Source organism: Bradysia coprophila, unplaced genomic scaffold (genome assembly GCF_014529535.1).
Source record: "Bradysia coprophila strain Holo2 unplaced genomic scaffold, BU_Bcop_v1 contig_87, whole genome shotgun sequence".
NCBI classification, from domain to species: Eukaryota; Metazoa; Arthropoda; class Insecta; order Diptera; family Sciaridae; genus Bradysia; species Bradysia coprophila.
Genome location: NW_023504014.1, coordinates 1,148,927 through 1,161,183, shown reverse-complemented (window position 1 = coordinate 1,161,183; position 12,257 = coordinate 1,148,927). Strand labels below are relative to the sequence as shown.

At 36.1% G+C, this 12,257-nt stretch overlaps 2 protein-coding genes across 3 annotated transcripts; one reads left to right on the top strand and one right to left on the bottom strand.

The window, feature by feature from the left end:
- The first annotated feature begins 2,968 nt into the window (after positions 1 to 2,968).
- On the top strand, positions 2,969 to 6,074 carry LOC119084613 (zinc finger protein OZF-like). 2 transcript variants are annotated; one of them, XM_037194680.1, is made up of 10 exons: positions 2,969 to 3,216; positions 3,423 to 3,500; positions 3,721 to 3,816; positions 3,873 to 3,955; positions 4,787 to 5,018; positions 5,099 to 5,182; positions 5,264 to 5,347; positions 5,431 to 5,514; positions 5,654 to 5,743; positions 5,844 to 6,074. In XM_037194680.1, exons 1-10 carry the CDS (start codon positions 3,195 to 3,197, stop codon positions 5,906 to 5,908), a joined length of 918 nt encoding a protein of 305 aa, XP_037050575.1. In that variant the 5' UTR covers positions 2,969 to 3,194; the 3' UTR covers positions 5,909 to 6,074. The 2 variants fall into 2 exon arrangements, with proteins under 2 accessions (XP_037050575.1, XP_037050574.1); XM_037194679.1 differs by having other exon boundaries at positions 2,972 to 3,218; positions 3,407 to 3,500; positions 5,844 to 6,073.
- A 3,965-nt stretch (positions 6,075 to 10,039) lies between these two features.
- On the bottom strand, positions 10,040 to 10,573 carry LOC119084614. The gene is made up of 2 exons (XM_037194681.1): positions 10,246 to 10,573; positions 10,040 to 10,182 (listed from the first exon to the last, which is right to left on the bottom strand). The coding sequence occupies exons 1-2, from the start codon at positions 10,532 to 10,534 to the stop codon at positions 10,046 to 10,048; spliced, it is 426 nt and encodes a 141-aa protein (XP_037050576.1). The 5' UTR covers positions 10,535 to 10,573; the 3' UTR covers positions 10,040 to 10,045.
- Positions 10,574 to 12,257: the final 1,684 nt, after the last annotated feature.

Below are 12,257 nucleotides of genomic sequence, written 5' to 3'. Positions count from 1 at the left end.
ATGTAGTTGGTTTTTCTCTCACTGACCTTGAGACCGAACTCAGCACCCCTATATTCAATTTTCGTGAAATTCTCTTTAACGATGTCAATGTTCCGTCCAATTAAGTCTAGGTCATCCAGCATATCCTAACAACTGACTCAACTTTCTGAAGATTGTACCGCTGGTTTCCACGTCGCTCTCTCTTATCACCTTCTCAAGAACAATATTGAAGAAAGGAGCTGCCAGTCCAACGCCTAGTCTAAGTCCTTCCAAGGCTTCAAAGGTATCAGATAGATTGTTTCGAATTCTGACCTTGTCTCTCACGTGTGACAGAGTCATTCAGAGCCAAATGAATAAGTTTTTTGGGGTAATCAAGTTCCACCATCGCATTCCATAGTTTCCTCTGAAAAACCCTGTCATATGCCGTTTCAAAATCAACAAACAAATGGTGTAGAGCAACATTGAACTCTCTGCATTTCTCCATGATCTGCCTAATGCTAAACAACTGGTCCGTGGTTGAGCGATCGTTGCGGAATCCACCCTGATATTCACCAGTTGTTGGTTCCGAATACGCCATGAGACGCTGCCGTAAAATATCCACAAATATTTTGTACGCTGTGTTCAATAGATTAATTCCTCTGTAATTGCTACATTCCAATTTGTCATCCTTCTTATACACTGTGATTCCTACAGATGGTAATTTAAAACATAGCGACAAATAGAAATTTTACCTTTGAACGTACGTTACAAAGTTAATACCATATAACTCACATCCTGTCAATTTTACCGAAAATCTGAAAGCGTCACACACAGTGACTAATGTTCTTCGAACTAAAATTATTTATCAAAAATGATTTTGTTTGTCTGACCTTCCTCTCTTAGATTCTTGGATAATTTTTGTGATTTTAATTCGTTCCATTTTTGTTTCGGGTATTTCCTAAGTTATGTTGGAAAGGTAAAAAATAATTATTCATATGTAAATTGCACGTAATGTCACTCGTTATGTATGGTACGTAAGTATACATACACTTAGCATATCTAAATATCACGTATGCACATACGTGTATTAAACGAAAGTACGTAATACACAATCTGAGTCATGCTTTTTCATCATTTATTAGAATTTTAACACTATTAATATCCTCAACACAATAAGCTCGTCAAAATAAAGCAAACTATTTTTTCTGTGTAACCACAAAACATATATTGCAAAGGTGCAGCCATGAAAGCCATTGTAATAGATTGAATAGATATGAAAACCAACTGCTCTTTTAAAATCAACATTTGCTGGAATTCAGACAACACTACACGTGTAGTGCTGATGGCCGAACTTACAATTTCATTTTGAATCGCCAATTTGAGCTGCAAATTTCAGCACATAGAATCACGGCAGAGTAAAATAAACCAGGCAGTAGCGGGGTTCATTTTCGAAATGTCAAATAAGGAACACATTCGTCACATTCGGTACAATCTTTACACGTTCGGTATAATTAAAAAAAAAAATCGCTGCGAGGCCATATGTTTGTCGATACTTTTATGAAATAATAAAATGATTCAAGTGAATCATCAGCATCCACTTCACACGAAATTGTATACTTTCTTGGAAATTTTCAAGGTTCAGCTCTAGTGCTTTCTTAAAATGTATTTTTAGAAACTATCCAGACGTCAAAACGCACGCTAAAAATTGTGAAAAAAAAATACCTGAGAAGTACTGCTAAGTAATAATACGCCAGAGCCATCAGCTATGACTTGCTCTTTTTATCCTCTTTTTCCCTGTCAAATTTCCTCTTTTTTAAATTTTCCTCTGGGAACCTTATGTACGTTCATCAAAATACAGTAAACTTGTATTGTGTATGTGTAGATCTTGTCTAAAATCCTTTTTCAACAATATTTTCTTATTCTTATATTTTTTTGGGCACCTCCCTTCCAAAATTTAAGTCGGCTCCACTGATACACTGTATGAAGGCAGTAGCGGTTCATTTTCGAAACGTCAAATAAGGGACCTATTCGCAAGAAATGTAGGGCTACTAGATTATTCAGGTAGTTAGTCAAAGTAGCGCTCCTGCCTGGTTAACTTTACTCTGTACTGTAATGACTAACCGCTAATCCACACCATTACATAGTCGTATAAATTTATACGTCAGAGAGAGCTTTTTTCTCCTTTGTATGATCTCTCAGTTTTTTCATTTGGTGATTTTGTATGGAAATGAAAACTAAAATTGAGATACCTTTGCTGTTTTAAGCGGTTCTTCATATTTTTTTGGTCCAAAATGTTTTAAAATGTGCTTGGAATCGATTAGCATTAACAAAATAACAAAATAGAAAAAAATATTTTCACACAATCTGTTAATGCCAATCGATTCTAAACACATTTTAAAAAATTTTGGTCCAAAAAAAATGGAAAACCACTTAAAACAGCAGAGATATCTCAATTTTAGTTCTCATTTCCATACTAAATCGCGAAATAGAAAAACTGACAGATCATAACAAAGGAAAAAAAGCTCTCTCTGACGTATAAATTTATACGACTAATGGCGTGGATTTAATTTTGCGCTACGAATTAAGTTGACGCTTTTTAAAAATGTCGATGACGCAGAAAATTTGAAGTTTTCAGTAAAACATAAGGACGCTCTACTCATTCGCAGTGCTTATTGTATCGATTCGTTCGCACACTTGACTTGCAGTCTTACGTTCTTTCTATCACCATCACTACATATCAGGAACCAGAACCAGGGCATGTTTACTGAATTCACCAAAAATTTACCGAAAATGTTTATGAGTTTCGACAATTTTTCAGTAATGTCAGGAAATATAATTACCAATAATGTTGCCCTGTCAGCAACATTGTAGCTAGAGAGCTTGAGAGCTGCCTTGATCAATCCTTTTACTAGGCGAGTTAGACCTTTTTAGTAGTTGAATCAGACAGCAGTTCTGCGTCGTCTCTCACAAATCGACATTCTTTTGGAATTGAAACGTCTGACCAGTTTCTGTACAAGCTTTGAGTCTCCAAAGTTTTTCGATTTATCGCACTGCGATGGGTTAGAAATCTGGTACGAACGCAATATACGCCATTTGATGACATGACCGACCAATAACTATTTGACACATGCATTAACAGTACAAAATCGTTTTTTTGTGAGAAGCTGCAGGTGCATTTGGCCTGCAATATAAAAAATCGTTTTATTTTATGTGTTTTGACGACCGGCCGTGCTAAAATGGTTTTGGATATAGAAAAAGGAGTAAGGTTGCATGGTGGACACATTCTGTTTTGCTTGCTTAAAAATGAAAAGTTCGATTCCATGACCTTTGCAAATGTGGATGCGCTAGCAAAAGAGTTTGTGCTCAAACATGGGACCGAAAACATTTCGATTTTTACGATAAGATCACGGTCTCGGAACATTTGATTAACTCAAGTCTCTTAATTCAGATTCACTCATCCAATCGGAATGAGCATGTTGATGATGAGGAGAAAAATAGTGGTGATGATGGCATAACAACATACGTGGAGAATCTTCCACCGGGTAAGCTTTAATTCCGAACAATTTGATCGAAATGTTGATGAAATTGATCTAAATGCTTTACTCGTTAAGAGTCGAGACCTTACGTCTGTCCAGTGTGTGGCAAGCGTTCAAAAGTACTTTTTGATCGCTCAGATGAACATTCATAACTGTTACCCGATGCTTTTCTCACTCTCAGCAGAAACCGTAAAAATTTCAAGACATTTTCGATTTGTATTTGCAGATGAACAGCAATACAGGTGTTACATTTGCAAGCAATCATTTTGGCTGAAACGCGATCTATTCAGGCACAAGCACATGAATACTCGTTGCAACAGAGGTTTGTTCATTTCGAGGACTGGAGCCGCCATCATGTTCACAAATTGTGATTTTCAGATGTTTCACCTGTGCATGAAATATCACCACATCGGAAAAAACCGAACGCAGAGGAGTCTGGAAGTACAGCGCGAACGAAAAAGGTTACGTGGTGGTTCGTCGTAAAATTATGTTGATTCGTTAAGTCCCGACAGATCCAACTGTTGTGTCTGTGCCTGTTTCAGTTGTATGAACCGCCAAAAACCCTAAAGGGTGAAAGTGTGACGCAAGTGCCAGAGGAATCATCTCTCATCCCAAAATTTAGGAACCAACATCGGAACACCTCACTTTTATGGAAAACAGCCTAGATCCATCGAAAAAACTCATGGAAGTTAGGAAGTGCCAGAGGAATCGTCTCTCATCCCAAAATTTAGGAACCAACCTCGGAACACCTCACTTATATCGAAAACAACCCAAATATAACGAAAAATTCGATGGAAGCTATGAAGTGCCAGAGGAATCGTCTCTCATCCCAAAATTTAGGAACCAACCTCGTAACACCTCACTTATATGGAAAACAGCCCAGATCCATCGAAAAAACTCATGGAAGTTAGAAAGTGCCAGAGGAATCGTCTCTCATCCCAAAATTTAGGAACCAACCTCGGAACACCTCACTTATATCGAAAACAACCCAAATATAACGAAAAATTCGATGGAAGCTATGAAGTGCCAGAGGAATCGTCTCTCATCCCAAAATTTAGGAACCAACTTCGTAACACCTCACTTATATGAAAAACAGCCCAGATCCATCGAAAAATCCGATGGAAGTTAGGAAGTGCCAGAGGAATCATCTCTCATCCCAAAATTTATCCATCTGTTGTGTCTGTGCCCGTTTCAGTTGTATGAATCTTACCAATTTCTGAAATCAAAATTCGCAACGATGAAGATGCTCAATTTAGCTCATTGTTTGATTATCCCTCGATTTCACAATGCAGGTGGGCGATTCAAAGCGGGATAAGCAAGATGACGGAAAGGATTGTACTCATCTCGTAAAAAGCAGCACCGCTTCATCAAAGAGCTCCTGTTCGGAGTATTACACAGAATTCAGGGACAAGAGCAATTTGACCAAGCAATTAAGGATCCAAATGAAGCCGTATGAGTGCGGGGTTTGTAAGAAGATTTTCAGGTACTCTAGCGGTTTGACCAACCATCGTACAATTCATACTGGTAAGATTAAAAAGTGAAAATTTGTTCCGCTTCTTACAGAGGAATTCTGCCCAAAATTAACAATTTCGGAATATTTTCAGGTAAAAAGCCGTTCGAGTGCGGAGTTTGTAAAAAAACATTCAGTCGTCGTAACGATTTGACTCGCCATCTTCGGATTCATACTGGTAAGAGAAAACAGAGAAAACTTTGTTCTACTGCTAAGAAAGGAATTCTGCTCAAAATTTGAAATTTCGAAATGTTTTCAGGTGAAAAGCCGTACGAGTGCAAACATTGTATGAAAGCTTTCAGTCAATCCAGCACTTTGACCCGCCATCTTGGGATGCATAATAGTAAGAGAAAAAACGGGAAAATTTTGTTCTGCTCCTCAGAGAGGAATTTATGCACGAAATTTGAAATTTCGGAATGTTTTCAGGTGAAAAGCCGTTCGTGTGCGGGGTTTGTGACAAAGCTTTCAGCCAACGGGGCGATTTGACTCGCCATCTCAAGATTCATACTGGTAAGAGAAAAAAGTGAAATTGATTTTTAATTCGCGCGAAAGATTACTTTCGGTGACCATTTACTGATCCACACTAAAGCCTGGACACATTTTACTCGTAACAATTTCCGAGCACAAACCAAGAGAATTTCCATTTCAGGTGAAAAACCATTTGCATGCGACATTTGCAAAAAAACATTTCGACAAAAGGTGCACATACGTCAACACATGAATGTTCACATTCCCAACGGTGAGTTAGTTGAGTCGTGGCACTGATACTCTGACATGCTCTGAAAGGGTCGCTAAAATGTTTCGATGTTTCAAACGTCAAATTTCTTTTATTTCCCTAGGTAAAAAAAAATTACAAGTGCAAAAAAGTGTTCCACCAACGACACATTCTGTCCGAGCATCGTAAAGACCATGAAGAAGAAAATTGATCAAGACGTCGGAGGGACTTCGCGACTATTTCGAGATTATTCATTTATGATTGAGTGTTCGGTTTTAGGTTTTTAAATTTTTATTTCTAATGTTTTAACGACGTCTGTAAGAACGATGATTGGATTTCTGTTTTCAATTAAATTTTTGAAGTAGAAAATCTTTCGGAGTCTGATTTACGCGTCAATGATACATCGAAAATTAATCGAATTTCGTCTGAGCAATACCGGACTGGGTACTGAAAGGCGCTCTTGTTAAATGAAGAAGAAATAGTTTGAAATAAAGAAAAGGCGCTAAAAGTCGTTCCGAAAGGCGCCATAAATCGTTCCAAAAAAAAGCGCCAATGAGATTTTACAACGAAAGTTTTACAAAAAAAAAATGCGTCACAAAGTGGCAGATGATTATTGTCGTATGAGGGGTTTCCTCAGCATCTGCCACTTGTGACGCATTTTTTTTTTAAACTTTCGTTGTAAAATCTCATCGGTAAACTTCTCGTTGACATATTTTCTTGTTAAAATTTTCTTGGTAAAAATTGATTACGTTGAGGCGCAGAATGCGTCACCAAAACCGATATCAAACGTTTTGGAAGTTTAATTTTTACTACACTAGCGTCACCTTTTCCTCTTTGAGGTTTTTGTGGGATATCAGTTGTTTTGGAAGTTTTGGGTAATACATAGAGTTAAGCAAGCTCTACAAGTGACAATTTATCCCAAGTCTACATACCGTACAATTGCAGTGGGTTTTTTTTGGCTCGGAACATTTTGAGACATTTTCGAATTTTAACAGTCATCGATGTTCCCAGTCAATTAAGTTGTTTCCACTTATGATATTTTGCGCCAAGTTATCAAACACTGAAAATCACTTAATGCACTGGGTGCGTCGATGGACATTAAAACTCTGATAAATGATCAAAAATTGTGTTTTCTTAAGTTGAACATGCAGTATCGCCAAAAATATTTCAAAAATATTAAATTTCAAGATGGCCGCCATTTTCTGGAAATATCGATAGAAGTTTTCCACCAACGAAACTGTACAAACGACACTTTATACCAACTCTCTACATGCCGTATAGCTGAAAATATCTCGAAAATACGAAATTTCAAGATGGCCGCCATTTTCTTGAAATATCGATAAAAGTTTTTCACCAACGAAACTGTACAAGCGACACTTTATCCCAACTCTTTACATGCCGTATAGCCGAAAATATCTCAGAAATACGAAATTTCACAAGATGGCCGCAATTTTCTTTAAATCTAGAAAAAAAAAAGTTTTTCGCAATCGAAACTGTACAAACGATACTTTATCCCAACTCTCTACATGCCGTACAGCCGAAAATATCTAAAAAATACGAAATTTCAAAATGGCCGCCATTTTCTTGAAATCTAGAAAAAAAAGTTTCGCAATCGAAACTGTACAAGTGACACTTTGTCCCAACTATCTACATGCCATATAGGTTTGTTCCAAGGCCATATGAATTGTCAAATTTCATCCATATAACCATAACCTCAATAATACCTCTGTGTAAATCGCGTAGGCGACGTTGGTCGATTTGTATGAAATATCACGTAAGCGACGTTGCTATGGATGAAATTGTCGTTTTTCGGGTTGTCAAAGTTCGTGTTTACAGTTACTTGGAACAAACCTATAGCCGAAAATATCTCAAAAATACGAAATTTCAAAATGGCCGTCATTTTCTTGAAATGATCTTGAAATATCGAAAAAATTCTTCCGTCAACGAAACTGTACAAGCGATACTTTTCCCAACTCTCTATAGCCGAAAATATCTAAAAAATACGAAATTTCAAGATGGCCGCTATTTTCTCGAAATGCCGGAAAAAGTTATCCGTCAACGAAACTCTATGATTACCAATTTACTGCAACTATGTATGTGCCATATAGGCCTAAATACAATAAATACAAAAAATTCAAAGAATTTCCAAGATGGCTGCTTTCCACCATTTTGTTGGACATTCTAACCCTAAAACAAATTCCACATTGAAACCTGAAACCTGAAATTCCAAAATGATCTAAAAAAATTTGCGAACAAACAAATTTTTCAAATTCATAATTTCGCTCACATTTCATATGAAGCACGGCAACACTGATCTACTACACAATCATTATAATAGAAATGTAGCTGTCATATTTTTGTCATATGAATGAAATAATGGCTTTCATATAAGTGTGTTTTAAGTGTGTTTTTTGGAAATGTGCATGAAAATGTTTTAATTAAATTTACAGAAATTAAGTAAAGAACTTCAATAAAATTTATTGATTTGCCGATGAAAAAGTGCTAAGATTGAATTAATATAAGTTTTAGCAAAAGTGCGAGCGCAGTTTTCGCAAACAGATGTAGTGGTTCGATACGTATATCAAACCCACATGAAACATTTCTATTAACTCGAATATGGAGAATGTGCTGAAAATGTGTGAAGATGCTTCATTTCAAGTGGTTTTCAAGTGGTGTTTTCTCCGGATGTGGACCACCGTTTTTAATGATCTATAGCTCCTTGAACTCGTATTGACGAGCACTTTCGTTTGAACATATTTTTTTTTTTGATTTGGTTCAGTATGGAAAAGTTAAAATGTTCGCCTATATATAGGTTCCTTAGTTGGTTGTTTTCTTTTCTTAGGGAGTCGACTAGCGTCACGAACCTCCGCTACCGCTTCGGTTCATGATTTAAGGTAAAAGCAAAATAAAATGATCGAGTCTGGTTTTTGACAAATGAAATTCAATTGTCAAAAACCAGACTCGATCATTTTATTTTGCTTTCATTTTATGAATAAAAAAAAATCAGAAAATTAATTTCAAACTTATTTTAACATAATACCTGGACGAACGCACTTCTGTTTCCACTTTTCAGAATCGGATTTTTTTACGTAAACGTTACAGCCAAAAAATTAATATTTGCCCAAAACTGTCGTTATAGAGAGTCCACTTTGTGGAATAAAGTGGACGATGTTAACGATAGTATTGAGCAAATATTAATTTTTTCAACTGTAATGAAAGGGTGAGCTATAAGCAAGACGACGCCGCCGAAGTCCATTTGAACTAGTCTTCCCATATCCAAACATTCAAAAGGAAACCATTTCGCTACCAAAAACTAGAACAAAAAAGTTTTTATGTTCAGATGGACTAAAAACGTCTAACAATGCTATTATTTTTTGGTATTATGCTATGCATATATTGTCGGTACTGAAGAGAACGTGATTTTTCTATGTATCAAAAGAGCATGAGCAAAGATCACGACCTGTCATGTCTCTCATTTTTCTATATATTTTTGACGTAGCGTGATCTTTACTCAATGGTGTTGCCAGCTTACACCTCAAGTGCTAATAGGAGAGCGTGTGCTAAAATATTTACACTCGCCTCATCATGAAAACACTGAATATCACGCGCCAAAAGCTATGGGAAACCATACCTTTTTGGTTCTCTCTCAGCAGACCTTGTAAACAGGTCTATGGGAACGACATTTTACTTAATATTGGCATTTCCTGTGGTTACGTTATTCGCCAAATAGAGAAATTTAATTTTAAATGAAAACGAGGGCGGAGCTTACTTTCTGTATTATAATGCACATCGAACGATCGACCAGTCCGGCTTTGTATCGCGAATTTTCGGTTTCCTTTTTATTCAAATTCTAATTCTATTAATTAGAAGTAAGATTTTTGTATAAAGCGGATTGGTTGACAACAATAAAATCAACGAAAAACGCTTGTTATAAAAAAAGGCGCCACATTGTTGTAATTCATCAAACGCCAAGAAGAAATTATATTCGTAAACAAAATGTTGTAATTAAAAACAAGCCGCGAATGGACATCGTTAGGGTGGATTCAAAGTTTTCCTTAATATTTTATGCCACACATGCCACCCATTCCATCAGCAGAGGGCGAGTCTTTCGGAAACAAGAGAAGTTGTTCTGATGATTGAATCGTGAAAAGATTAAGAGTTCACTCAACCAGATCCGATTTTATGCACAATAAACCATTAACAATAGACGCTGGGTTGTATGGACGTGTGAAAAATAAAAAGAAATTCATTTCAACGATTCGTTTCTTTTATACATTTCCAAATGAAATAAATTAACGGTACAAATGATAGTAACGGACAGATCGTTTAGTTGTAATAACAGCAGCACGTTAACCATAGCGTACCGCAGCATGCACCTCGTGTGTAAGGACCACTAGGTCCTGAACATTGTCTGCATCGATCGTGGCACAATGCACCTCCACCTATTCCTTGACAAGAACCAGCTATTTTGAACGAAAAAAGAAGAAGATAAAATGACAAAAATCAATGTAAATAAAATGTCTCACCTGCTCCGCATAATATAGCGTTTTCGTCCGAAATTTCAGATGGTAATTCAGTAGAATCTGTCTCAACAGTTTCGGAAGAAACTTCAGGTAATTTACTGGAAACCGTGTCAGGATTTTCGGAAGAAACTTCAGTTGGTAGTTGGTCGGCACTTACTTCAGTGGGAACTTTGGACGAAACAGTTTCATCTTCAAGAACTTTGGCCGGAACATTGATCACGGAAACATCAGCCACCACCGTCCATACAACCGACAGTAAAACAATTGACAATGTGGTGACGAAAAACTTCATTTTGGTTGCTTTGAAAACACTTTTTGCGTTCTTTCCGTAGAGATCACTTCAAATACCTGATGGAATAACCGCAGTGTCGATTGTATTTATACGATTTCAACAAAACTGAAAGCGTGCTAAAATTAGTGAAGAATATACCGTTTTGCCATTTTATATTTTTTGCATTATAATTTGCACAACCTCACAGCCGCAAAAATTTGGTGTGCAAGGGCCAGTGTTTGCTTAACGAGCCAAAAAAGTGATTTTAAATTGAGTTAAAATTAACCTTAGTGACTTGTTCGGTGATGTTATGAGCGAATGCGAAAAGGTAATTTAGCAGTAGAATTTCAGAGACTGCAAAAGCTTTGAAAGCTTTTTTGAATTGACGACGCAAGTCCGCTAGAAATTCAAAATGAAAAATGCCAAAGCCAAACAAAACGCAGCGCTGTGTATGGTTAAATTGACGATCCTCTGATATCAAAGTGCGTTGAAATTTATTTTTTAAATTAATTTGTTCCATCCACTGATTCACCCATAATTGAGACTATCGTTTATCGATTATGTCTTAGGTCTGTGTGGATATCGATCGCGCTTTGACTCAATCAATTATTCGGCTGCTCTCTCTGAAAACGGCACCAAAACATCAAATTGCTTCTTAGTTTTTTACTAAATATGTTAATTTATGCAATTTTTTCTTTCTATTTTTAAATTCTGCATCGTTTTTTGTATTCTATTTTTTTTTTGTTTATTCTAAATTTAAGCCACATAGTTCGCTAACCCTGTTTAGAACAAAAAAAATCGCGTTCATCATCACCTTTTCTTTGCATTTTTGTGAAATGGAACTCGCATGAAGTTTGAAAATAATCAATTAACGAAATAAATAATAGAATTATTGGAACCTCGACTAAGAATTAAAAGTCGACTTATTTCAATTGCAAATTGTCTTCGATGCTCTTTGTAAATAAAACGCCATGGAATTGCGGAAAATGACATAACTGGAAAAACAATTTCAAATGTTTTCATTTCAACATAAAAAAATCAAATTATTTGCGGCTAATCTACGTTACCTCTATCATCACTAAATTAACAAGTTGGCTATATGTACTACATTGAGTAGTCAAAACGCCAATTGAATATTTAAATTGGCAACTAGTTACCTTTGAAACTTGAAACTTTGTTTCAAAGGCTTATCAAATATTTACGGCCAAATTTCCAAATTTGTTTTTCAAATAATTTTCGGAAGGCAGTTTCTGCCTATTTAAGAAACTTGGGAAATATGCTTCCACAAATCGGATACATTATTGAATGTAAGTTTTTAATCGTACTATAGAGTGAAGAAATAAAATTTTATGTGGTGGTAAATTTGGCTGGTTTATTTAACAAATTCACGTACTAATTTCATCATTACTTTTAAGTTTTCTGCAAAACTAAGCAATTTTTAGTCCATATGTTCTATTATGTGGAATCATGTTTCGATAAGTTACTTAAAAACTGGCAAATTTGCGTTTTGAAAAATATTTGTCTCAAATTTGAAATAAATTTGTTTCAAAGATTTGACAAATATTTGCCCAAATGTTTGAAACCACAAATAGTTGATGAAGTGCTTCTCCGTCCTTTGTTGCCATATCATGACCAGGGTCTCCCACGCGTTCATTTTTTCCTCTAGAAGGCAAACCAGACCAGCCAAAAATCGAATAGCAGATGCAATACGACGTAAAATCACTTTCCAGTATCTCTGCTGATC

Excerpts from the sequence above, each read along its gene's own strand:
- LOC119084613 (XM_037194679.1), top strand. The coding sequence starts at position 3,195 with ATGGTTTTGGATATAGAAAAAGGA. Across the intron at positions 5,019-5,098 it reads CCATCGTACAATTCATACTG|GTAAAAAGCCGTTCGAGTGC; the intron begins GTAAGATTAAAA and ends GAATATTTTCAG. Across the intron at positions 5,515-5,653 it reads CCATCTCAAGATTCATACTG|GTGAAAAACCATTTGCATGC; the intron begins GTAAGAGAAAAA and ends TTTCCATTTCAG.
- LOC119084614 (XM_037194681.1), bottom strand. The coding sequence starts at position 10,534 with ATGAAGTTTTTCGTCACCACATTGTCAATTGTTTTACTGTCGGTTGTA. Across the intron at positions 10,183-10,245 it reads CGCTATATTATGCGGAGCAG|CTGGTTCTTGTCAAGGAATA; the intron begins GTGAGACATTTT and ends CGTTCAAAATAG.